The 26,614-nt window shown below is 40.0% G+C and overlaps 1 protein-coding gene across 1 annotated transcript; it reads right to left on the minus strand.

Moving 5' to 3' along the window:
* Nucleotides 1–1,340: 1,340 nt before the first annotated feature.
* Nucleotides 1,341–26,562, minus strand: MRPL13 (mitochondrial ribosomal protein L13). Its single transcript, XM_081324901.1, has 7 exons — nt 26,444–26,562; nt 25,427–25,550; nt 24,100–24,193; nt 23,280–23,340; nt 9,897–9,983; nt 7,605–7,726; nt 1,341–1,646 (listed from the first exon to the last, which is right to left on the minus strand). The coding sequence occupies exons 1-7, from the start codon at nt 26,468–26,470 to the stop codon at nt 1,622–1,624; spliced, it is 540 nt and encodes a 179-aa protein (XP_081181027.1). The 5' UTR covers nt 26,471–26,562; the 3' UTR covers nt 1,341–1,621.
* Between the last annotated feature and the right edge of the window lie 52 nt (nt 26,563–26,614).

Consider the following 26,614-nt stretch of genomic DNA (forward strand, 5'->3'; position numbering starts at 1 on the left):
CATCTAAAGCAGGGGTCTTCAAACTTGGCCCTTTTACGACTTGTGGACTTCAACTCCCAGAATTCCTCAGCCAGGCACACTGGCTCAGGAATTCTGGGAGCTGAAGTCCACAAGTCGTAAAAGGGCCAAGTTTGAAGACCCCTGAAAAGTATAGCCAGAAGAGAATACTAAATCCTAGTACTCCTCATTTTCCTTCTGTCAGAAGGAGATAACAGAACATTGTTAATCTGTACATACGTAATTAATCAATGAAAATTCATTACCATAAGATGTAGTGATGACCACAAACTTGGATGAGGTGGAAAGAGGAATCATGAATTGTTTGGGACAGAGAAATTATTGTGGGATCATCTGTTTAGGATATGGAGACTGAGTGCTGGTAACATAAAACTAGCTCAACAGAACAGTTATCGGTAGACCCAAAGATGCTTTTTCACGAGGCAACTGGACTTCCTTGTTTTTCTTTGAAGACCTTTCGCTTCTCATCCAAGAAGCTTCTTTAGCTCTGGCTGGATGGTGGGGAATGGAAGGATTTATACCCCTTGCAGACAGCTGTTCATTTGCAATCTTTCAGAGAATCATTATTAGTATCAATTCCAGTTATCAGCAGAATTATTTTATGTTGGTGCAATGCATTATTTAGCATATGGGGATGTTACATTAGCCAGGAGACTACAATGCTAACGCAGAGTAGTAGTTTGGCTGCCTAAGACTGCTAGCCCTGTTTGATTCATGCTTGCGTGCTTTCCAAGGTGTGCCACAAGGTGCTTTGCAAGCTCTGCACCAGAAAGAAAAATGAGTGGCTTTTCGGCGGGACATCTGGGACCCTCTCCCTCCAGCAAATCTACCTCACAAATAGACGTTGCAACTGGGAAGGTCTGGTGCCAGCAGGATTCTAACTATCCACATGAAGTGCCAGCTCATCTCCCCACCTAAGTGGTACCTATTTATCTACTCGCATATGACAAGCTTTTGAACTGTTAGGGCAGGAGCTGAGGCCAGTGACGGGAGCTCACCCCACCATGCAGTTCTAGGATTCGAACCACTAGCAAAGGCCATCTCCAGCGTCAGTAAGCCACTGAGTCTCGTAACCCTGTGGTCTAAACGGATGACTGAAGGTGGTGAAATTGAGGGCGGTAATTATCTATTATAGCACTTAAGGTACAGTTTTTTCTGAAAGGGAAGAGCTGTTAACATGGGGCCTGAAATTAAATGTGCTTTCACTGGTTAGCTCCAGCCTTCAGCTGGAATATGAAACCTAACAGCTTGCTCAAATATTTGAAGTAAGCACGACATAAAAGTTCAACCAAAGGACAGAAAGATATATGGATATATATACATTATTTTCAGGAAAACACTATTTATTACTTATTTATTTCAGCTGTTTATTGCTCTCTCTTTTGCCCATCAAAAAGGAGGATGTAACAAAAAGAAAAATGTACCAACTGTAGTCTTAGCTTTGCATCTTATTAAAGTTTTTTTTTTAAAATCAGTAACACATAAAAATAATTTAAAGTAGGTAATCCAGTGCTTATGCAAACAGCCATACTGTAAAATTCTGGGAGGTTCCTGACATTGCAAAGTAATAAGCTTCTCTTCGACTTTTTAACATTTCTTCCTATTACATTACTCGAAAGTCTTCAGGCCTGTAAATAAAAGAATGAAAACACATTAATTGGGACACTTTGTGAAATAAATGCCAGAATCAGAAATAAGCTAATTCTAGGCTATTACAGTATCAAACTCTACCTAATTTCATAGCTCAATTTCTATCATTGTAAGGACCAAAGAGGGGAAAATTTATCTGATAACTTTGTGAACAATCATTTGGTATTAGAAGTTGGCAGCTATTAACAGAAATATGTAATTAATGTCCAACAGCTTCAAGAAACAAAAATAAAAAGCAGGCATGAAATTTGTATTTCTTCCATTCAAAGTCAGAACTAGGCACAAAAAAGATTAATTGCAGACACCCTGCAAAGCAAAAAAACAAAAAAAACAAAACAAAACAGTTTTAATAAGTCTGCAATTCCCATGACCCCACCAACCTTGGAATTTTGGTTAGCAGATGGTAATTTCAGAACTTGGCAACAACATCATATAACTGATGCAAGCCAATGAAGGAAGACTGTATAGATTAACTCATCATTAAACCCCACAGATTTTCAAAGATCTGCAGCCAATAGTTTGTCACTTATCTCTAAAGAATAACCATATGGATATGGTTATGTTTTTATTATAGCAGTCCCACAAACACAACAAACAGTGTGATATTCACCAATTGCTAACTTCTGTCTCTATTTATTTAGTCAAGCTCTTTCAAATATGGGCTCAAATCCACCTATAAACTGTTGCTATCTTCCCAACCTGGGACTAGGTCACATTCTAACCACAAAAGACAAAAGTTGACAGGCATTTTTTTTTACAACCATCTCTGTTATTTGGGTTCCCTTAGTCAAACACTTCTACTTTTTAGCCAATGCCTCTGCAAAGAGAGAGCAGCATTGCAAAGTAAAAAAAAATGCCAGGTACAAATTGAGTAAGTATTAGTGACATAAAGCAATAATGAATTTTCAGAACAGTGGGGATGCTCCTTATTACATAAATACACATACCCATCAAGCATACACCCTTATGGGACAAGCAACACAATGCTATGTGCGATGTGCAGAGGACTAAGAAATTGTAAGAAAAATAACTAGAAGCATAAGATGTGGGGAAAAAGCTAAATCTAGTATATGGTATTATCTAATGGTCATGTTCTTTTTGTGCCAACCCACCCCAACCCCCTATTCTCTATGAGTGAATATTCTTTTACGTGCCAAAATTAATAATAAAGCCAAAAGTAGAATATATGAATAGAATAGAATAGAATAGAATAGAATAGAATAGAATAGAATAGAATAGAATAGAATAGAATAGAATAGAATAGAATAGAATAGAATAGAATAGAATAGAATAGAATAGAATAGAATAGAATAGAATAGAAGCTGGAAGGGACCTTGGAAGTCTTCTAGTCCAGCCCCCTGCTCAAGCAGGAGAACAATAATGATTGATGATGATGATAATAATAATAATAATATAGAACAATAATGTAGGAGATGGAGTCAAGTGAGTAATCAGCCTAGAGTTATGTTCCCACAAACAGTCCAAGTCTAAATCCTCTTGAATTCTATCTAGTGCCAGTTTAGTGCTGACCTTTACTAGATTCTTGTGAATAGGCATGATTAATAAATTATCTTAACCGGAACTTAATGTGTGGATGCAATACTTTGTGCCTGACAAATAAGTCTTATTTTACTATTCTGTGCTAATGCAATTCAGAGGATTTCTGCTACAGAACCTGAAGGTAAGCAAGGCATCAGGACTGGCAGCCACTAATAATACTCTCCATGAAGGGCAGTTGAAACGCAATGCCCATAAACATATCTGGGCAAAGATCCGGTGCGGTGTAGTTGTTATGGACTAAGAGTGGAGACACCCAGATCCTAGTCCACCCTTAGGCAGAAAAGCCAGCCAGGTGCCCTTGGACTTCCCACTCTCTCTCAGCCCAAATCAGTCAGACTCTATGCCAAGCCAGCTGGAAAAGCAAAACCTCTGTCATTTCATGCACTGATTGCTTTGCTGTGTGGCATGTTGCAAATGCAAGGTACCACAAAGTAGACTCCCACAACCAAGAGGGACAAATGGTAGGCACAGCTATCACTGCAAATATTGGTACCTAATTCTTTTGAGTTAATTATGTACTATGTTAAAAAAACCCTTTATTTTGTTACTCTTACGTCTACTCTATGTTTATTACAGGACAACTAATGCATCAGCTTTACACTGGGATCTACAGCGGCAATCCTCCATGACTTTCACCCAAAACATCACCTAGCTGGTGCAGCTAGAACTCACAGTCTCCTGGTTTCTGCCTAGTGCTTTAACAGGTGGACATTAATAAATCTATGTGCACAGCCAATATGTAAAAGAACACTGAAAAAGAATTCAAAGATTTTATAAAATAGTTATGGGTATTATGAAGATGTACAGCTCACATGGTCACAACCCACCTTCTCTTTTAACATCTCAATGACAGAATATTCATTAGCGTTGGATGGTGGGTATGAAATTTTTCTTAATGGGAAAAGGAACAATGAGAAAGTCATTGGGTTTTAAATAACCTGCACTTTTTTGGGAAATAGACTGTTCGCAATATAGCTACCTAAAATATGTGATGTCTACAAAAAGGGATCGATTTTTCTGCAAGACAGAAGAAATATATAGACTCCCTAATAGCAAGTATCTTAGTGAAAAATCTATATGAGGAATAATTTGATTCTACCTAGAACAAGGTAATAATTATGGATGTCTCTTTCTAATCTTCTGATTTAATGCTCTATTTCCTCACTAAATTACTTATTTTCAATATGTTGTTTTTATGACCTGGGCTGTTGCTGTGAACACATTTTTGTTCAGAATTAGCTTCCTATTTTTTGTTTTTTTACAATAGAGTAGAATAGTGCAGAGGATGGGAGTCCTATTTTTATGAGAGATATTTATGTTATTTCCCAAGTTGACAGAATAAATCAAAGAAACTGGAAAGTACCATTAATGTAATCTGCCAAAAAAATAATCCCAAACAGATGTCCAAAGGATATATAGCAGGGGTGTCAAACTGCTGGCCTGCGGGCCAGATGCCTCACACAGAAACCGCGCCCATCCAGCTCCGACAAGGGGGGAAAAAGTCACAATACGTCGTGACACATCACGTGACGCGATGAGTTTGACACCCCTGACTTAGAGGGAATTTAGATTTTCATACCAAAATCTAATGAGATAGAGCAAATCATTATTACGTGCTCCTTCTCCAGGATCAAGCAAGTTTTAAACACTGGGGATGCAGATAATCTGATTAGCTTGAAACACAACTTTCATTAGCCCCATCTATCCCTTAATTTTGATTACAATAGAAGCCTGAGAATCAACTCTCAACTTTTGACAATTCATACTACCATAAAATATCTTATTCAGAAACTAGAGATCAAGGCCATTGTTTTAATTATTCACTATTTTAGTTACCACCAAGCAATTAAAATCAACTATGAAAAAGGCCCAGGAGATTGGAATGTGGTGATTAGCTGATGACATATGTTCGGTTTGGCGATAAGATGACCCTGCATCTTTCAGGCTTTCTTAATTAAGAAACAGCCTGTTTGAATAGAGTCTTGAATGCAGTGTTTTGCTCGATGAATCATAATTACCAAATACAGGCAATATTTAACAAGGCGAACATACTTTATATTCATCTTAATATTCTCATTAAACTAATGTGCAGAAAAAGTCAAGTCGATGTTTTAGAAAAACGCATTAATTTTAGCTTACCAAAATGGTCTACCAATTTACTCTAATTGTACAATGGGCAAGGAACCCTTGAGCTGCAGTAGGGGGGCCTGTCACACATGGCATTGCCTACATACTGAGCCAATTGTGTGTGTGTGTTTTTTAAAAAAGTGTGTTAAACTTATTTTAAAGATTTACAGTTTAGCATTTATGGGTTTCTGCCTTAAAATGAGAAGAACAAATAGCACAATTGATGGGCTACCTACTGTAATGATATGTGGGAATGGTTGCTTAGCCTGCCAAAGGCATATTGATGTGGGAAATGTCTCAGAAGGGACCTTCCTCGATTTCTTAGGCTGCAAAGCAAACAGTGCTAGGCTGCATTAACAGAGGGACAGAATCAAGATCACTGAAGTATTAATACCACTTTAAGGCCATACTTAAGGCCACACTTGGAATACAACATCCAGTTTTGGTCACCGCGATGTAAAAAAGATGTTGAGACTCTGGAAAGAGTACACATAAGAGCAACAGAGATGATTAGGGGACTGGAGGCTAAAACATATAGGGAACGGTTGCTGGAATTGGGTATGTGTAGTTTAACAAAGAGAAGAGTGAGGGGTGACATGATAGCAGTCTTCCAATATCTCAGGGGCTGCCACAAAGAAGAGGGAGTCAAGCTATTCTCCAGAGCAGCTGAAGGCAAGAAAAGAAGCAACGGATGGAAACTAAACAAAGAGAGAAGCAACCTAGAACTAAGGAGAAATTTCTTGACAGTTAGAACAATTAATTATGGAATGATTCTCCTCCAGAAGTTGTAGGTGTCCCAACACTGGAGGTTTTTAAGAAGAGACTGGACAGCCATCTGTCTGAAATGGTATAGGGCACGGGTCGGCAACCCGTGGCTCTGGAGCCGCATGCGGCTTTCAGCCTTCTCCTGCGGCTCCCAGTCATCCTCCGCCATTTGCAGAAAGACAGAGACAGAGAGAGGCACTTGCGCTTCCCTTCTCTCTCTCTCTCTCTCTCTCTCTCTCTCTCTCTCTAACTCATGTTCTCTGAGAAGCTGACAAGCTTATTGGGCGGGGCTCCTGCCTTTGCTGTGTCTCCACAGGAAGCAGCAGAAAGCAGGGCAGGCGAGCCAGCCAGAACAGCCAGCCAGAACAGCATGAAGCCAGCTTGCCAGGTGAGCAGAAGATCGGAGAGAGGGAGACAGGGCGGGGAGAGAGGGAGGGAGAGAAAGAGAGGGAGAGAGAGAGAGAACTCATGCACAGCAGCATATATTTCTTTTTAATTAAACTCTTCAATCAAGTTCCCTCTCTTGTGTGTGTGCGTGCGGGTTTTGTGGCTCCCAGTGTTTTTTTTCCTTTAGGAAATGTGTCCAAGTGGGTCTTTGAGTGTTTAAGGTTGCCGACCCCTGGTATAGGGTTTCCTGCCTGAGCAGGGGGTTGGACTAGATGACCTCCAAGGTCCCTTCCAACTTTACTACTACTACTACTACTACTACTGCAATGAAGGACGCATGTACTTTCAGACTTGCAAATGTGGATATCAGCCTTCCAAGGTAGTCCAGATAGAAAGCACACCCAGATAAACTAATTCTACTTTTATTGTAAGGTTACATTAACCGAATCCTGCGATTTATAAATTGTTCTGAAACTTTTACTCAATTTAGTAAATTTATCTTATCACAAACCAACATTTAGAAACGTTGAATTTAAGAACTGCTAAACCAGAGCAGACACCCCCCCACACCATCCACCCAAGCCATTTTCCGCATTAGTCCTTATACTTACATTCATCTTTAAGCAAATTATCTAATGGTTAAGTTTGATACTGTTGAAAGCCAATAGTAGTTTTCTCCAATATACCTAACCATATTTCATGGCCAAAAACTGCTATTTATGAAGTGATAGCGTTTGCAGGTGTGCTCTTTCATCAATTGAAACCACATGCTTGGCATCTCCTTGTGCTCCTCTATTAGAAATATTTTGCTTTCTGGCTCGTGCTCTTAAGAAGCGTGACTGGAAACATACCTGCAAAAATATCTTAATTCTTTTAAATCACCACTGCTTGTCCTGGGCCCCTTGGTATTGGAGGCAGACAGACATTTCATTGCGGCATACCAGAGAAGAATTAAAGCAGCCATGTGGCTATGTAGATATGTATGAGATTATAAATACGGGTTGTCCTCAATTTACAATGGTTCACTGAAGTAAACGCGTTTGTTAAGAGGATCCATTGTGGAAGGTATCATAAATATTCCTTTATGACAGACTTACGGAGTCCAGATCCTTGGAAAAGCATCTATTTCCTCTTGTGTATATTCATTTAGCTTCTTGGGGACATTGCGGGGTTGCGGAAGCTCCTCCACTAGATTCTTACGAATGTCTTCAGGAATAACCTAAGGAAACGAGAGACACAATGATAACCATCAGTCTTCATTCAGTTCCTGAAAAGGCTGGACCTTTGAGGGTTCGGTTCAATTACAGCTATTTAGAGATAGCTGAAAGGAAGTCTATATTCTCTTTTTTGTACCTCTACATCCAATACCGCCATCATTTCCGCAAAAAAGACAAAACACAAACTTTTCATAGAATCATCAAGATTGGACAATTGAGCCCAACTTCCTAAGTGCAACTATCCAAATTAAAAAGTTCCAGACAAAGGGCTGTTTTGCTTTCTCTAGGATCTACCCAGTACTCCTGCTAATTAGATCCACCGTCAAACCAGATCATTTCATTATTAGGTTTTTTCCAAAGTTCAATTTCTACCTTCCTGTAACTTCAATCAATTATTTTCTTATCTTATAGACAAAAATATATATCCATCTTCTGAGACCTACACTGTGTGCACATTAGGCAAGTGAGTATTCTGACTATATCATCGTCATGCATATTTTCCACCTCCAAGCTGTATAAATTTGAATGCTTAGTGGATATAAGCATATCAGGTGATATGTATTTGTGTAATGGGTGTGGCCTAAGGAGAACAACACCCTATATAAAGGTGTGCATAATTATTAAAGGTAAAGGTTCCCCTGCACATGCGTGCTAGTCGTTTCCAACTCTAGGGGCCGGTGCTCATCTCCGTTTCAAAGCCGAAGAGCCAGCGCTTGTCCGAGGACATCTCCATGGTTATGTGGCTGGCATGACTAGACGCCAAAGGCTCATGGAACGCTGTTACCTTCCCACCGTAGTGGTCCCTATTTTTCTACTTGCATTTTTATGTGCTTTCGAACTGCTAGGTTGGCAGAAGCTGGGACGAGTAACAGGCGCTCACTCTGTTACGCGGCACTCGGGATTCGACCCGCCAAACTGCCGACCTTCTGATCGACAAGCTCAGCGTCCTAACCCACCGAGCCACTGCGTCCCTTTTGCATAATTATTAGGCAGCTTCTTTTCCTCAGGCAAAATGGGCTCAAAAAGAGATTTAACTGACTCTGAAAAGTCAAACATTGTAAAAAGCCTTTCAAAGGGACGCAGCGCTCTTGAAACTGCTAAAATATTGGGGCATAGTTGCCCAATAATTGTACACAGATAGATATTCTCCTAAGAAAGCCCAAGCATCACTTTTATTTTCTTAAATATTCAGGTCTGAAGTTTATTAACATTTTGGATTGACTTGAGAACACGGTAGTTGTTCATGAAGGAAATTAATCCTCCAAAATATAACTTGCCTAATAATTGGGGCACACGGTGTAAACATTCCTGGTTCCTTCAATCTTTCTTCACAGGCTTTGTTTCTAGGCCTCTCTCATCTCACTTGACCCTCTTAATCTGTTTCATTCTGCCTCCCTAAACTGCAGTGCCTGGCGGCAGAATATAGTTTATGCAGAATAAAGAGAAATTATACTTCTACTGATATACTCTAAATATCTATTTACCTTTTTTTTGCAGCCAGATCATACTGTTTGGAGATGGGCAGTGCAAGTTGACTATATTTAATTAAAGATATAACATGAAAAAAAAAATTCAGAAAGATATCCTACTGACAAATACATGCTGAATTCTACTAATTACTGCATTTTTGTCTCTTTATACTCAAACTGATTGGTGTGGACCCTGTTTTGCCTTCCGTTTTGCTTTCTTTAAAGACCAGGAGTGCCAGCTTAAAGCCCTGCATTTTCTATCAGGAGTTTGTCAAATAAATTTTCATTTAATTTTAAGACTGATCTATATGCTGCTATGTTTTCATATGACAGTAAAATTTTTGCATTCTTAGCTTAATTTTTAAGGTCTATATATGTGACCTTAAAAGCTTATTTTAAAAAAGCTAACTTTTGCATTTTGTGTATAAAAAAACCCGAGTGCTTGGCTAATGATAAATAAATAAAAATATGATGAAAAAAAAGTATATAATTCTTCTGCAGAATTATCCATATCAATTTGTATCAGGATCAAAAGAAAAAGACCACAGTAATTCCAAAACTGTTACAACATGAGCTTCTGTACAAAATTATATTTTTCTAGTAGGAATCTTTCAAATGTAATTTCTTTCGATTATAAGGCTGAGAAAGCGAAGTAGAATAAGCTGTTATTCATACGTAAGAAGAATATTAGCAACTGACATACATTATCAGGAAAGAGATGTAGCCTTTGCATCATAGTTCTTCTGTGAAGATTCTTTGGGAGCATTCCATAAATAGCCAGTTTTACAATCTGGAAAATAAGTATTATACATTGTACATAGGATTTTATGTATAATGCAATGCAGTTTGTCACAAAGTAAGAACATTACTAAAAATTATGCAATGAACGCAAGCATTAAAAAAGGGGAGAACTCTCCTTATGTTGCTTGCAAGGGCAAGCATGAAGGGTTTTTCTTACATAAAAGTTGCTTTATACTCAATCAGATTAATGACCCACCCCCCTTTAGCTCAGTATTGTGTACACATCAACTTTCCCCGATAGTGGTAAACTCCAGAAGGACAGAGTTCGACTTCCAGAATTCTCCAGCCATCATGAACTATGCAAAGAATTTAGGGGATTGAAATCCACATATCTGGAAGACTACGGATGGAGAAAACTAGAATAAAAACTACTGGGCTAATAAAAAAAGACAGGCAACAGTAACTGAAAAAAAAAACCAGTTCTTCGGATGCTCAATAGCAGGACTTTTCAACTTTTTCACCCATTGTACCACTTTTAGGATATGGCAACTTCCAAATACCACCAGTCGCCTAGCAAGGTGTCAAAAACTTGATGACCAAAAGAAAAAAAAAAGGAAAAAAGTGATGAAGTACAGGTAGTCCTCGACATACAACAGTTTGCTTAGTGACTGTTTGAAGTTACAATGGCACTGAAAAAAGTGCCCCCTAAGCCACAGCCGAGCAAGACACTTGCTTGCCCGCCCGGCGGCGCTCTTCCTCCTGTCCGAGGTTTTCAATGTTGTGAGCATTTCTGTTGAGGATTGGCAGCGGGGGTGGGGTGGGGGGTGTTTGGTTTTTATTTCCCCCCCCATCTGCTGGGTGGTTGCAGCAGGTTTTGGTCACTTTACATGACCCTGGGACACTGTGACCGTCATAAATATGAATCAGTTGTGAAGCATTTGAATGTAAATCACAAGATGCTGCAACATTCCAGCTGATCGGCGCTTCTTCTGGGCTCAGTAAAAAGACGGGGATCAGCGCTGAGCTCCAGCTGGAGCCTGGTGCTGATCCTGGGGCTTCCGCTGAGCCCTGACAGCCCTGCAGCTCCAGCCGTCTCTCGCTCAGGCTTGTGCGGTGCTGCCACCGGTTCAGCTCATTCCCCTCCCCTGCTACTTTTCTAGGATGGCCACGTACCACCTGCCAGGTGCCAATGTACCACAGGTGGTACCCGTACCAGTGGTTGAAAAGCCCTGCTCAATGGGACACATACCATTTCTACTGGAATTGAATACGTAAGAGAGAAGAAGGTAGGAAAAGGGAGGAGGAGGAGGAGAAGAAGAAGAAAGGGAAGAAGAGGAGGAGGTATCTGAAGCAAAGTGAATTGTATATTGTATGGATCAATCATTTTATTTATTTATTTATTTATTTATTTATTTATTTGATTTGATTTGTATACCGCCCTTCTCCCTAAGGACTCAGGGCGGTGAAGGGCGGTATACAAATCAAATAAATAAATAAATCATTCGCATTTCAAAGTAAGTTCATCACAGTCCAAAACATATGAAAGGTTCTATATTGGACAGATCTGTTAGCCCATGCAAGTGTGTATCAATACAGAATTTAATTTCATGTTAACTATTTAACATAAGAACGCCTATGAAGAACCTTCTTTGCGGAAAAACTTTAGACGGAATCCTGAAACACCAGCATTCAACTAAAATAATGAAAAACTGTCAGAGGCAAAAGTTTTAAACGTTGAGGCAAAAGGGAGATAAAACTAAATGGCAATTTTAAAAAATGAAGTAGATCCTTTAAAAAATTACACTCAGTTTAAATGTATATTTCCTGATTTTAAGCGTATTAACATGCAGAGCAGAGACATAAAGATGCCACAAAATAGATACCGCTAATTCTTTCCAGTCTTCTTTATTATAAATGAAGCTATTAGCTTCTCAAAGGAGGGCTGCTGAAAATAAACTGCAAACATCAAAATAGTGCTCTGAACTGCCCCTTATAACATCCATAAAATTGTCAAGTTAAAAACAAAAATTATTTTTATACTTTCTAAAAAAAAAAGGTCTCACACATCCAGTTTATTTATCCAAACTAGGGAAAACATGCTGAGCATTATATCTGGATTTCTTTGCAACTTTTCAACTTTTTTTTTATCCCATTTATATCCCGCCCTTCTCCGAAGACTCAGGGCGGCTTACAATCTAAAGCACAAATCAATGTGCTTAGCAATAGCCTTCATTCTATGTATATGCCTGCTTATTAGGGCTTTCACACACCCCTCAAGCGGCATTATTACAAAGTCAGCTTATTGCCCCCAACAATCTGGGTCCTCATTTTACCTACCTCGGAAGGATGGAAGGCTGAGTCAACCTTGAGCCTGGTGGGATGCGAACCTGCAATAATTGCAGGCAGCTGGTGTTACTTAAGGAGGCATTAGCCCACTGCTCCACCAAGGCTCTTGATCCTTATTTTGCTAGCTTCTCTCCCTTCCCCCCCCCCCCAACAAATAAAGTTTATTCCAGTTCTGTTCAATCCACAGAGATATTCTGATGGATAGACAGCATAGAGGGCCTTCTCTGTGGGTGCGCCTGCCCTCTGGAACCAGCTGCCCGTGGAGCTTAGGACTGCCCCCGACCTTCGCTCATTTCGCCAGGACCTGAAGACCTGGCTCTTTGAGCTTTCCGGCCCAGGCTGAGAGTTTTAATTGGGGTTTTATATTTTTACTTTAGGGACTGAATTTAATCATTTTTAATTGTTTTTAATTTTTGTATTGATGTTTTAAACACCCTGTAAACCGCCCTGAGTCCTACGGGAAAAGGGCGGTATATAAATCTAATAAAATCTACATCTAAATCTAAATCCCAAGCTCCTTTACAAAATGCCTTTCTCTTTCACTGGCTTGGAAAGAGCTCAACCATTCCATTCCAATGCACTGGAACTCTTATGGAATTAATGGGAATGCTTCAGTGCTTAACCTTTGTTAACTGGATGAAGATATCATGTAGAAAAACGAAATAAGTAGTCAACGACCAAAACAGATAAGAGAGGTTACTAAAATTAAAAGCTTTTATCATGGTTCTCACTGTCATCATCACCATAATGATCTGCAGACACAAAACCTTAGGACCTAACTCCAAACCACAAAGCTAATAGAAAAATTGTAAGAATACCAAGCAGCATGAAGCACGTCAGAGCAAACCTAAGCCGTGAGCAAAATGCGGTCAGGTGAAAGCAGGCAACAAAGGAACATCACAGAGTTTCAATTAATTTCAAACTAAATAATTTGATTTTTCAATTATTTTCAGTCTTCACTACTGATGCTTTGCAAAGCATGAAATCTGTAAAGTGTTCTAGAATGTCAGTCTTTTTCCAGTCTGACATTCTTCAGTTTTTCTTATATTTTTAACGCCACAGACTTCAAGTACATTGCTTTGAAAGTTCTGTGGAATCCTTGGTGCCCTCTGAGCTTGGTTGTTTGCTCACAGCTGCTTCATCACTGATGATGTTACCTAACTGGGTAATGAAATGTCTACAAGCAAACCAAGCTCAGACAGCACCAAGGGCCCCACAGTTCAGCCCTGACTTACAAATGTTCTATACCGCCCTGAGTCCTTCGGGAAAAGGGTGGTATAAAAATCAAATAAATCTAAATAAATCTAAATCTATTTAAAAATTCTGTTAAGCTTTTCTGATATTGTGTAAGTGTCAAGCCCCATGGGCTCGACAACTTGAGGGAAGCCGGGGGAGCACCACGTGTACCGTCCGCGCAAGACGGGCGGAGGCCATTCCACGCCCACATCACCGGCAGCAGAGCAGCCGGGAGCCGCCACGGGTAGCCGCACAGGGCTCACGGCCACGGTCTCGAGGGGCGGCCGCGCCAACGGAGCCGCCGGAAGGACCTACGGGCGTGCAGGAAGACAGCCGCCTCCTCATCGGCGGCAGCGCCGGGCGGACTACACCCACGCCCGGGCAACGGGGGCTGCCGGGGGGTTGCGGCGCGGGGTGATAGGGCGGTGGAGGGGAGCACGTCTGGGGGCCCAGGGCATGTGGCAGGGGGGTTTGGGGCGTGTACCTACCTGCGCGCTGTGTGGTCCATGGGGCCAGGGGGTGAGACACGGCGTGGGGAGACGGGAAGGGGGTGGGGTTTTACGCAGACTCAGCCAGATGCTGGTCTGCTCAGGGAAGGGTGGGGCCTAATTACCTAATCACTCACAAAGTGTAAAAGGCGCGTTGGGGGTGAGTAACTCCCAACGCTGACTTTGTATTCGCATGGTCTTTCTGAAGTAAAGAAAACTCCTGCCATCAACCGTGCCACGTCACCGTTGTTCTTGTTGCTACCAGCGTGGACGGGTTTGACAGTAAGTCTGAATGGAGGGCTAAACATTTATAGGTTTATCAGATGTTTAAGAATTGCTTGATACAGGTAAGAGAGTAGAAGTTCAGGTATGAATGGCTTAAGACTAGTTATATTGATCCTTATGAAATAGTTCTCTTTAATCTGGTTAAGAAGTGAAAAAGCTAGAATTTTATATGTAAATACCTCTTTTTATGGCTTTTATGTAGGCAGGCCAAGCTTTTGCAACACACTGCAATTTTCTTTCTGTAAACATTGGCTTTGTTGCTTACAGCAATATTTAGAAACCTACATAAAATAGGAAAAATAACTAATGAGGACAAGAGTTATATTTGAGCTTCTTCCTATTAGCCACAGGGAGTCTGGGAAGATCTGTTTATCCTAGGATGAAAGCAAAGCTGGCAAAGGTGGCATAATGTCACACTGTGTGGAAATTATGATGTGTTTGTGGGTTTATAATTGTTTTTACAGAATGCTGTTGTGAGCTGCCTAAGATTATCATATATAAGATGGGTGGCCATGTATCTTTTCTAAATAAATAAGCATAGCCATAATTAAGTCCAGCAAAAGAAATATATGCTCTTATTTCAGCCAGGGAAAAAAAAAAGCAAACTCAAGACCAGCGTGGTAGACATGATCTCTGCAAAGGAGACTACTAGTTTACTGATTCAGATGTCACAGTTATGGTAGTTTTCTGATGTGGTTCACAACTTCACCTTCATATTCAGAATGATATGAGTCTTCCGGAGGGAGGCCTGTCTCAACACAAGAGATTCCTGACTTTTCAGAAAAGTAGTTCTGTGGTTCTTCTTGCTGCAAAAAAATCTCCCATCTCTCGTTTTTATTTGCCTTTATCTTGGCTTGTATTTAAGATTTGAAATTGAGGAATATCATGGGGATGAAGTTGTCCAAATCACTGAAAGCAGAGGCTGTTCTGGGGAGGGAATGGATCAGATCCAAAAGCTCTGGAGAGCATGAGAACTACTTGGGCTGCCAGGCCTCTTGGAAAACTTGAAATAATGTAGACGTTGAACAGCCAAAAGTACAGTATATTAACATATGCAGTTTGGACAAGCTTAACAAAAAAGAAAGTTGTAGAACTGTTAATCATGTAGGGGGGAAAAAACACCACTGATCACATTTAAATCAAGTCTTACAGTGCTAATATATGAATATATCATGTAACATTAATCATAGTTGGAATGGCAAGGATACGGAAGAACCAACTTCTCTCCTTTTCCACAATAATTTGGATGGATCTGAAGATGCATTATTATTATTAAATTATAAGGAGTTAAAAATTAATGGCAAAATGGGATCTAATTTAATGAAAATTCTACTTATTACAAGACATAAATAAGTCTACTGTATATCATTCAATGAATACATTGCATGGATGTAAGATCAGGAATCATTGCCAAAAATATTCTCCAAAGCACCTGAAAGCAGGACAAGAAGCAACGGATGGAAACTAGTCAAGGAGAGAAGCAACCTAGAACTAAGGAGAAACTTCCTGACAGTTAGAACAATTAACCAGTGGAACAACCTGCCTCCAGAGGTGCTGAATGCTCCAACACTGGAGGTTTTTAAGAAGAGACTGGACAGCCATTTGCCTGAAATGGTATAGGGTTTCCTGCCTGAGCAGGGGGTTGGACTAGATGACCTCCAAGGTCCCTTCCAACTTTATATTATTATTATTATTATTATTATTATTATTATTATTATTATTATTATTATTATTATTATTATTATTATTATTTATTATTATTATTATATCATGACCTGAGATAATACTTTAAAAAAACAATGAAAACTTTAACGGTAAAAAGTCTGGTAACTGAGAGGCAGTATAACAGAATAGCTAAGTATCCGCAAATCTCAAATTCAAATTCCAATTGTACAGTGCTATGAATTCACTACTAGATGATGTTTAAAATACTCTTTGGCTGCCTTAATCACTTTCTCCCAAATGGATTAGAACCAGGTAACACTAACTCAGTGGGTGTTCTAAAGATTACAGGTAGACTAGAGACATCAATAAGGTTGAATGCTTGAAGTCCTAAACAACTGTTAATATAATAAACACCACCACCATCACCTGGATTTTGGCAAATAATGGTGAAATAGCCCTTATTTCAGAGAACATTTTCACATGTGCTTGACTACTCTGTCACTCACACAGGGATGTCCACCCCCATCCCTCAAAAAAAAAACAAACACAAAACACCTGGGTATAAAAGAGTGAGATAATATACAAAGAGGCAGAACCTCGGGATGGAGTCAAGAGAGGACTCAGCTTAGAATCATTAAGGTAAAGGTTCCCCCGCACATGCGTGCTAGTCATTTCCAACTCTAGGGGCCGGTGCTCATCTCCGTTTCAAAGTGCTTGTCCGAGGACGTCTCCGCGGTCATGTGGCCAGCATGACTAAATGCCAAAGGCGCACGGAACGCTGTTACCTTCCCACCGTAGTGGTCCCTATTTTTCTACTTGCATTTTTACGTGCTTTCGAACTGCTAGGTGGGCAGAAGCTGGGACGAGTAACAGGCGCTCACTCTGTTATGCGGCACTCGGGATTCGACCCGCCAAACTGCCGACCATCTGATCGACAAGCTCGGCGTCCTAACCCACTGAGCCACCACGTCCCTATTTAGAAGCATTACATGCCAAGAGCTCCAGATCCACCCCCCCCCTTGAATTCTGTTCTAGTACCAATTCAGTGCTTGAACAATAAATGTTCACTGAGAATAAACATATGGTCCTGATTCTTAATATCTGCCTCTGGGAGATATTAAGTTATAAATATAAGGCTTCATACTGAATTGTCACCAAATCTCTTCATGGTAAACCTGTGACCTAATTTCATAAGTTATAAGGTCCAATATTTGTGATGCTGAAACAAGCAAATATAGTATCATGGTACATTTTCATGTACCATGATACTAAATAACACTATTGGTGATTTTCTTTTTAATCAGCCGAAAGGAAATTTGGTGGCAGCTGCCCTTGAGTATCACAAGGTAAATTTAAATTAGCTGAAGATCCTGAAAAGAGATTAGTGACACGCATACATTCTGCCTTATAAAAAAGGGGAAACTGAAAACAAAGGAACTGAGGGGAAATGAAATAAATAAATGGAGCAATTTGTTTTAGGTTTTGAAAAGTTGTTTTGAAATGCGTGGGGGGGGAGGACCAACTTAGCATATGTTTGCTCTTCTTTAAAATATCGTTATTGTCTTTTCCTGGGATGGCAGCTCGGTTTTTAACTTTTGCATTTTTAAGATTTTTAAACTTATTGTACTGTAATCCTCCCAGAGCTGTCCTATCAATGAAATGGGCAGTAAAGAAATGTAATAAATAGCAGTGAAGCTGAGGAACATAGCTGCACAATTTTAGGAAAAGATACGGTGATTTTTAAGAGGTGCAAACATGCTTTTCGTAAGGTCAGAAGCACCTCTTTTGGAACTGAATCCAAAGTGCCTGATAGCCTAGCGTCAAATCTCCTTTGCTTCCAAAAAAAAAGCAGGTGAATGAACTACTCGGTAATGATTATTTTAAGGGTGTACCTGGACTTAAGATAAAAGTTTGCTTGCCTGATTCAGAAGAGTGGCAATGTAATCATATTCAAGGTGCTGGTGATGACCTATAAAGCCCTAAATGGCTTGGGTCCGGGATATCTGAGGGAACACCTGCTGCCGGCATCAAGCTCCCTTCGTCCTGTGCGCTCCCACAGGGAGGGTCTTCTCAGGGTGCCGCCGGTCAAAGAATGCCGGCGGATGACACCCAGGGGTAGGGCCTTCTCTGTGGGGGCGCCTGCCCTCTGGAACCAGCTGCCTGCGGAGCTTAGGACTGCCCCCGACCTTTGATCATTCCGCCGAGACCTGAAGACCTGGCTCTTCGAGCTTTCCGGCTCAGGCTGAGTTTTAATTGGGGTTTTAACTGGGGTTTTACATGTTGCAGGGACTTATTTATTTTATTTATTTATTTTAATTCCATTTATATCCCGCCCTTCTCCGAAGACTCAGGGCGGCTTACAAGCTTAGCAGTAGCCTTCATTCTATGTATATGCCTGCTTATTAGGGCTTTCACACACACCCCAAGCGGCATTATTACAAAGTCAGCTTAATTGCCCCCAACAATCTGGGTCCTCATTTTACCTACCTGGGAAGGATGGAAGGCTGAGTCAACCTTGAGCCTGGTGGGACTCGAACCTGCACTAATTTGCAGGCAGCTGGTGTTACTTAAGGAGGCATTAGCCCACTGCTCCACCAAGACTTAGTTTAATCTTTTTTAAATTGGTCTTAATTTTTGTATTAATGTTTTAAAAATTATACCCTGTAAACCGCCCTGAGTCCTTCGGGAAAGGGCGGTATATAAATTCAATAAAATTAAATTAAATTAAATTAATCAACTCAAGCATCTTTGGACAGCTCAGTTTGGACCAGATGCTTTAGCTGCTTCAAAGAAATTGAGATGCTTTCTCTTTCCTCAAGTGTGTAAACCAGCATTACACAAGAGGGCTATGGACACCCCCACCCACCCACCTCCAAAGTATAATCCTTCTAATCCATACTACCAAGTATTAGGTATGTTTGACACCTGGAGTTGTTTATGGAAATAATAAAGGTGGGCTTTAAATACAGGTAGTCCTCAACTTACAACAGTTCATCCAGTGACCGTTTGAAGCTATAACAGCACTGGAAAAAGTGTATGACTGCTTTTCACATTTACGACCGTTCTACCATCCCCATGATCACGATAAAAAAAAATCAGACCTTGGCCACTGACTCATATTTATGACGGCTGCAGTGAGCAGGGGCCGTGTGACCACCTTTTCTGGACCTTGTGACAAGCCAAGTCAATGGGGAAACCAGATTCACTTAGCAATTGTGTTACTAACTTAAAACTGCAGTGATTCACTTAACAACTGTGGCAAGGAAGGTGGTATAGTGGGGCACGTTTTGGGCTCAGTCGTGATTGTACATCAAGGACTGCCCCTGTAAATTAAAACTCCCAAGACCAATTCTGTAAGGCAGGGGTCCCCAACCCCCGGTCTGTGGACCAGTACTGGGCCACGGCGTGCCAGCAACCGTTCCGCACAAACGAGCAAAGTCCCACCTGCGAGATGCGGGCAGCACATTTAAACTCTAAAACAGGTCTATTTTGATCGCAAATTATGCTTATGCATATAAAACAGGGAAAGACAATATTAGTGCATGTTTTTTTTTCATTTTTATGTTTTGACTAATATACATATTTTGCTAGCAGATTCTTTATATGCTTTCCTCTTCCACCATAATATTAAGGTTTTGTTTTGCAATCCTCACTCTAGGACTAGGTGAATGTGTATTTTCTTGATTGAAGAGCCATGTTACAAAATTATAAAAAGAGCAGACACTACACATTCTAGTTCAGCTACTGACGTGAGAAACTGTACATCTGAAATGAGTGAAATGCTGCTCCATAACCATCAGGTTCCAGTTAAAATTCTTTCATCTTACTCAATTAATCTGGAAGGATTCACTCTGAACTCACTGCCTATAAGGTTTCATAGAACTTTGTTCACAATAAAATTTGGTTTATAGGAACTTGCCAATTAAGCGAATGTCCGCAAAATTAATGTCTTACTGGTTTATGCTGCCCTCTGATGTTCAACAACCATAACATTCAGGAAAAATAGTTAGATCAGACAGTCACTAGTCTGAAAAGGTGTAGGTCAGGGGTCTTCAAACTTGGCCCTTTTATGACTTGTGGACTTCAACTCCCAGAATTCCTCAGCCAGCATGCCTGGCTGAGGAATTCTGGGAGTTGAAGTCCACAAGTCATAAAAGGGCCAAGTTTGAAGACCCCTGGTGTAGGTTCTCCTGCTCAAGCAGGAGGCTGGACTAGAAGACCTCCAAGGTCCCTTCTAGCTCTATTCATCTATTCTATTCATCTTGCTTAACGACTACCCTGTTAAGTGACTGTTCGAAGTTATAACTATGCTGAAAAAGTAACTTTAGGACCAGTCTTTGCATTTATGACCATCTCAGCATTCCTGTGGTCACTATGATCGACTCCTGAGCATTTTGCAACTGGCAGGCATGTACAATGGTCCCAATGTCATGTGATGTGTATGCTCCATAAATGGCTTCTGACAAGCAGAATCAACGGAGAAGCTGGCAATAAAATTGCAAGTTGTAGTCATAGGATGCCTTGCTTAATGACCTACAGTGGCTGCTTTAATGACTGAATGGGAAGTGACAGGTCTGTTGAGGTCATGTGATGCTTCATTTAGTTACTATGTCCCATAGCAAAGGATTTGACAGTCCCAGTTGTGGTCACTCAGTGAGGACTACCTGTAAAACTGAAAGTTAAATATAGGACGATGTTAACCAAAAAAGTAATGTTTTAACTTCTTTCTACAAGCCATCATTATGAAATTTTCAACACACTGCATGATGGTAGCAACTCAACTAATAACCTTGGTGGAGCAGTGGGCTAATGCCTCCTTAAGTAACACCAGCTGCCTGCAATTAGTGCAGGTTCGCATCCCACCAGGCTCAAGGTTGACTCAGCCTTCCATCCTTCCGAAGTAGGTAAAATGAGGACCCAGATTGTTGGGGGCAATTAAGCTGACTTTGTAATAATGCTGCTTGGGGTGTGTGTGAAAGCCCTAATAAGCAGGCATATACATAGAATGAAGGCTACTGCTAAAGCTTGTAAGCCGCCCTGAGTCTTCGGAGAAGGGCGGGATATAAATGGAATTAAAATAATAAAATAAAATAATAACACCAAAATATCAAGAGAGTAGCTGGCTAGAAAAGAAGATATGCTCCTTTATAATACATCTTCTAAAGTTAATAGAAATCAAGTAGCCTTTTTTGAATTTTGCCTACGATGGCAGTAATAACCTACTTAATTGTAAATTAACTATACAAAATAATGAGATCTGAATTATAGCACAAGAGCCATGTGTACTAGCATCAAAGTTAACTTATTTAGATCAATATACTTTGGTCCAACCCGATAGGTTTGTAGTATCTGATTGATCTTGGTGAGCTTTAAACTTCGGAGGGTCAAACCTGGTTAATGGTGGCAACCTGAACATAGCAGGGCTGCAGGAGAGATTCGGCCTGAACAAATCCTAGAGGGTAGGATAAGTAATTTCTAAACTCATGTCAAAGAAACTACATGAAATGTCCATTAGGTAAAAAGGAATACAATCAAGAAACAAACATGATTAATAAAGCTCATTATCTACATTAATTCATTTCAAATAAGCCACAAAGTAAATATTTATGTATTTATTTAGAAAATTTATTTGTTGCCTGTCACGCATCCAACGACTCTGGGTGGCTATATACTATAAAATATATTATAAAATATTAGTCAGTGAAACTTTAGGGAATGTATCTCACATCAGCTAGTCATGTTGTGAGAAATGTACATGCTGTAATTTTCCAATTCTGTTCAAGGAATAGGCATATAGAGGCACTTACCTAAGATACATTTAGAAAAGGACATATAAGATGAAGGAATAGAGAGGAAATACATATACTGACTTAAAGGATACTTTTAGAATAGTGCACACTATTGTAGAATAACATATAGCTTATGAATTCATTTTATATAAGGCTTATTCTTTATAAAAACTGCTTAGAGTTAGTATAACTAAGAACCAAAGTGCAGCCATGTTTAACCGAAGCATGAACTCTGTTACACACATAGCTTCTAGATACAAAGCAGGCATTCTTATAGAAAAACAAGGGACAACATAAATCTTTTATAATTGCAATTATCCATCTTGGGTAACAGTTCACCTTGTAGATAAGGCTATACCCCGAGTTAGCAGGATGTTACAGAAAAGGGAATGAAGATAAGATTTATTTATTTATTTATTTATTTTTGGGACTTAGAAACAAAAGGGCATTTGCTCTAATAATTGGAGGGTTTGGTAACTGTAATGGTTGCTAGGCGGTTGGAAAGCATGTGTCCAGGTGGCCCTATCAACTGGACTCACTTTGGAAGGATGTGGCGTGATGTATGGGACAGGGTATAAAAACCTATGCAAAAATTGCTTCAGGTGTGGACTCTGAGATTTGCCATTACCAAGAGTTCCACCTCTTTTGCAAAAGCTTTAATAAAACTCATTTTGTTTTCCAGCATCCTTGGAGTTGAATTTTTTTTATTCATCACAATGTCATACTTTTATGCCTGTTTTTTTGCTCCTGCCATAAATGCGAAATATGTATGCAATTCTTTTGGTGATTTTGCTGCTCTTTCCCAAGCGTACTTGGGTTGAGCATCAAGGACCAGTATTAAGATCAAAGCCAAATATGCATCATCACAGAGTAGAAAAACATCAGAAATTTTTTTTTTTTGGCTAAAACCAGGATACTTGAAATTAAAAAAGATGATCAGGGCAAAATAGAATACAGCTCAATAGCAATGAAGAAGAGCTGTTGAGTATCAGGCAAAATGAAGGAATGCACAGAGATCAGAATTCAAAAAGGTGAGAAGGTCTTGTGGGGAGATCAGACAGAAAGTTTCCTGAAGAAACAAACAACCACTATAAAAAGTTACAAATGAAGTTAACCTCAAGCATGCTACGTAGCCAGACCTGGGAAAGGGAAAATAAAATTATAGAAAGAAGTTAACAGGGAGAAATGGAACTTATGTTCCAGACATTACCATGAATAGATATCCCAGCATCACCGCTACCAAACTTTCACAATCCTGTATTATTTAACTAGACTAATTTTAACAACATAAACAACATGGCCGTTCAAATATTCAGCAGCAGTACTATGCATCAACAGAGATATGGCTTAGTGAGTGGATCGAAAAACTGTCAGTGGCAGGAAGGAATAAATAGACAAATATATGGGGATAGAAATGGAACTATAAGACAGGTGAATTGTTTACAGAATGTCCTTCTAGGAAAACTGACAGAAACATATGCAGAGAAGGTCAGCAAATGATTTAGAGACACAGATGGAGAAAACATTAGCACTTACTGCTGTTGGATCTTTTTTATGTAGCTGAGCAGCTGTAAGTTGCCGGAAGCCACCAGGGTATCTGCAATGCAAAATGGCACCAAAGTTCATTTAGCAATAGGCAAAAGTGAACGTGCATAGGAATGTGGTCAATAAAAAGAGAGCTTGGAAAACAATGTCCTCAGCCTATCTACTTTGAGCTATATTCTTCCAGATTTTGTGGACTGTTTAAGCCTCTTCTTCCATTCCTTATCCAGTACCATCTTATGTATTTATTTAGTGCTGGCAGGCTGCCTTGAGATTGACACAACAATAACTGTTAAGTTCACAATCTAGCATTGAATTCATATAGTCCTTGCTTAACAATGCTTACTATGACCAGAAACTCTATCATTAGTAACATAGTAAAAAAACATGTAAATATGCTGCTTACCTATGGCAGTTCCAACAGCCTCAGTTGCCGTCGTTAAACAAGAACCTCACAACTTGTGATTTCCTGCTAGCTTCCCCACTGACTTTGCTTTCAGAAGCCAGTGGGAAAGTTGCAAATTGTGGTCACGGGACACTGCAATATTGTAGCTGCAAGTTGGGTGCTAGGCACCCAGATCACAATCACATGGGCACAGGGATGCTGCAGTAGACACAAGTATGAGGACTAGTCATAACAACAACTTGTTCAGCGCAACTTGTTCAGTGTACTTTCAAACGATCGCTGAATGAGTGGTTGTTAGAAGTAGAAACTCATGTACTTGGAAATTATAAAAGCAATGTCAAAGTAATTTACAATTATGTTATCTTTTGGAAACATTCATTTTATAGATGTAGGATTATGGAAACTTACCCAGTATGCGATGAATATACCTTCTGCTCCCATTTGTTTCCAGAAAAAGCAATATGCCTTGTGTTAATAATGACGACATGATCCCCAAGGTCACCTAATCATTTTTAAAAAATATTTCTCAGTTAATAAGATTGCCTCTGATCAAAAGGTTGGATTATATATAACAACATCTGTGTCAGTCATCGAGACCAGAGGTTTTGTCCAGCCCATCTTCAGGGAACTTCTCTCTAGTCCAAAAGCTCAAAGACAAAAATCTCTTGTCCCGTTGACTGGCACAGAGTGAATCCTGCAGCATTATCCTGGGACATGTACTGTATATTCGCCTTCATTCGTAACATTAAGTGGCTCCAACAGAGAATGATATAAATCCAAACCCTTTGAAACATTCATTTTAATGGAGTCCATTAATGCATCTGAAAATAAATCAAATGGTTAGCAAATAAAGCCACTGCAATGTGATGTGCAATGTATCATCAGAAATTACTCAGTCTTAGAGGCACCTATATGGGGTTGAATTTTGATCTAAAAATATCTGAAGATTAAAAAAAGTGTTTCAGTTTACCAACACCATTACCTGCAAATCATGCTTGGCCCTCTATATATGTGTATGCTAAAGTTTAGTAGGCTTTCCATTAAAAATAATCAAGAACCTGAATATAGTAAAATGAGCCATACAAAATTAAAACCATTCAAATACAAAATTAAACAAGACAGTCATGAAATACCTCAGAAAAAGCTTGCTAGATGTCCTTGGGAACATCTCAAAAGTCTTAAGTGACCAGGTAAATTGTAATATTTGCATATTGTTTCTATATTTGTATATTTTATCATATTGCTCTGAGTTACTTTGAACCATGATGGTCAGCAAATAAATTTAATAATAAAAAATAGATCATTAGTTGATGCTAAAATCCAATTAAATCTGGAGCCCACCTTAATGGGATCAGGCATATATTATTTCAGCCCAGATATTATGTGTGATCTTGCCCGAAATCTCAAAAGAATATTATAATCCTGAAAATATTATTTTGAAAATAAACACAATAATTTTGGCATCAGGAATGCTTTCAGATTCCATTACTTGTAATTATTACTATATATTCAACAAACCACCTACTCACTGTTGTCAAGAATTAAACCACAGTGTAAGCAATATCTCAATAACTCACTTTGTTATTACAGTGGAGTAAAATGAATTACTGCAAATCTCCAGATACTAGTAGATCAAGTTTCAGCTGTGTTTATTCCCTCTCTCTCCCTAATTTAGAACAGGAAAATAAATCAGTACTGACGTAGTACATTTGTTTCAATCCCAAACAAAACTTACTCAGCGCATGGTATATCGGCTTATGCTTTCCCTCCAGTCGGACACTTGCAATGGCTGCAAGTTTTCCTGGCGGTTGCATCCATCCATCTAAAAGGTACCAGGTTCGAGCAAATGTAGCCCATTGCTTAAAGAAATAGTAGATGTGTAAAATAAATGGCAACATACTACCTTGGATGCAAAAAAAAAAGATATTTGCCAATCCAATACCAGATCCAATGCTAATTCTACCTGTATAACTGAAGACAAATGGACTTAACTTTGTGAAAGATCAATCCTATATCTTTCCTTAGTAGATAATAGGTGTGCCTGATATCAGTGGCCCTTAAGTAGTACTGCAGCAATAATAGTAATAATAATAATAATTTATTAAATTTATAACCTATGACTCTGGAGTCTGCAGCAAGAACAGCAATGATCTGGAAACCTCTAAAGGACTAACAAAATACTCACATCATCCACCTTTCCAAGATTCGGTATATGTGAAAGCTCAGCCATTGGCTAGCAATAATGATAATGATAATGATGATAAATATTTATTGGTTGCATCATTAATTTATATTTGTTGCTTCCAAAGTCGTGAGCCACTTATTCCAGCTACAAAGAGTCCATTTCATTGCTTTAAGCCAGTGTTGCTCAACCTCAGCTTTTAAGAGATGCGGACTTCAACTCCCAGAATTCCCCAGCCTGCCATGTTAGTTGGGGAATTCTGGGAGTTGGAGTCCACTCCTTTTAGAGCGGCTAAGGTTGAGAAAACATCACTTTAAGCCACCTAAAAACTCCCTCCGGAGCCTCACGTGTCTGGAAACCATCCGGCCACCCATTACTCTTTACTCCTAGACCCTTAAGCGAGAGCGGAGAGATATCTCGCCGCGGAGGAAGCCTCCAAGGCTGGCTGGCCCGTCCTCTCAACCTTTCCCAATCCCTATGGCGCCTTCTTCCACCCCTTCCGAGGCGGACTTCCACCCTGCCCGAGAAAGATCTCCCCCGCCCGAGGGAGCCGGGCCAAGTCACTCGTACCTGCGCAGCCTTGGTGAAGCTCGCCATGGTTTCCACGGCGCGACCGGAAACGGCGAATCGCCTGGGCCACGGAGACGAGAGGCGAGAGCGGTCCCCTTCCTCAGAAGCGGAAGGGGCGGGTCAGCCGAGGCGGGAAGTCTCGCAGGGGCGGCGCGGGAGGTTTAACCGGCG

Source organism: Vipera berus, assembly GCF_964194415.1.
Source record: "Vipera berus genome assembly, chromosome: 3".
NCBI lineage: Eukaryota > Metazoa > Chordata > Lepidosauria > Squamata > Viperidae > Vipera > Vipera berus.

Bases quoted from the DNA above. Each gene is read 5' to 3' on its own strand.
- MRPL13 (XM_081324901.1), bottom strand. From the start codon at position 26,470: ATGGCGAGCTTCACCAAGGCTGCGCAG. The intron at 9,984-23,279 runs GTAAGTGCTAAT...CTTATTTTCCAG, and splicing joins ATAAAAAAGATCCAACAGCA to ATTGTAAAACTGGCTATTTA. The intron at 1,647-7,604 runs GTAAGTCTGTCA...TTTTATTTACAG, and splicing joins TTTCCAAGGATCTGGACTCC to GCCTGAAGACTTTCGAGTAA.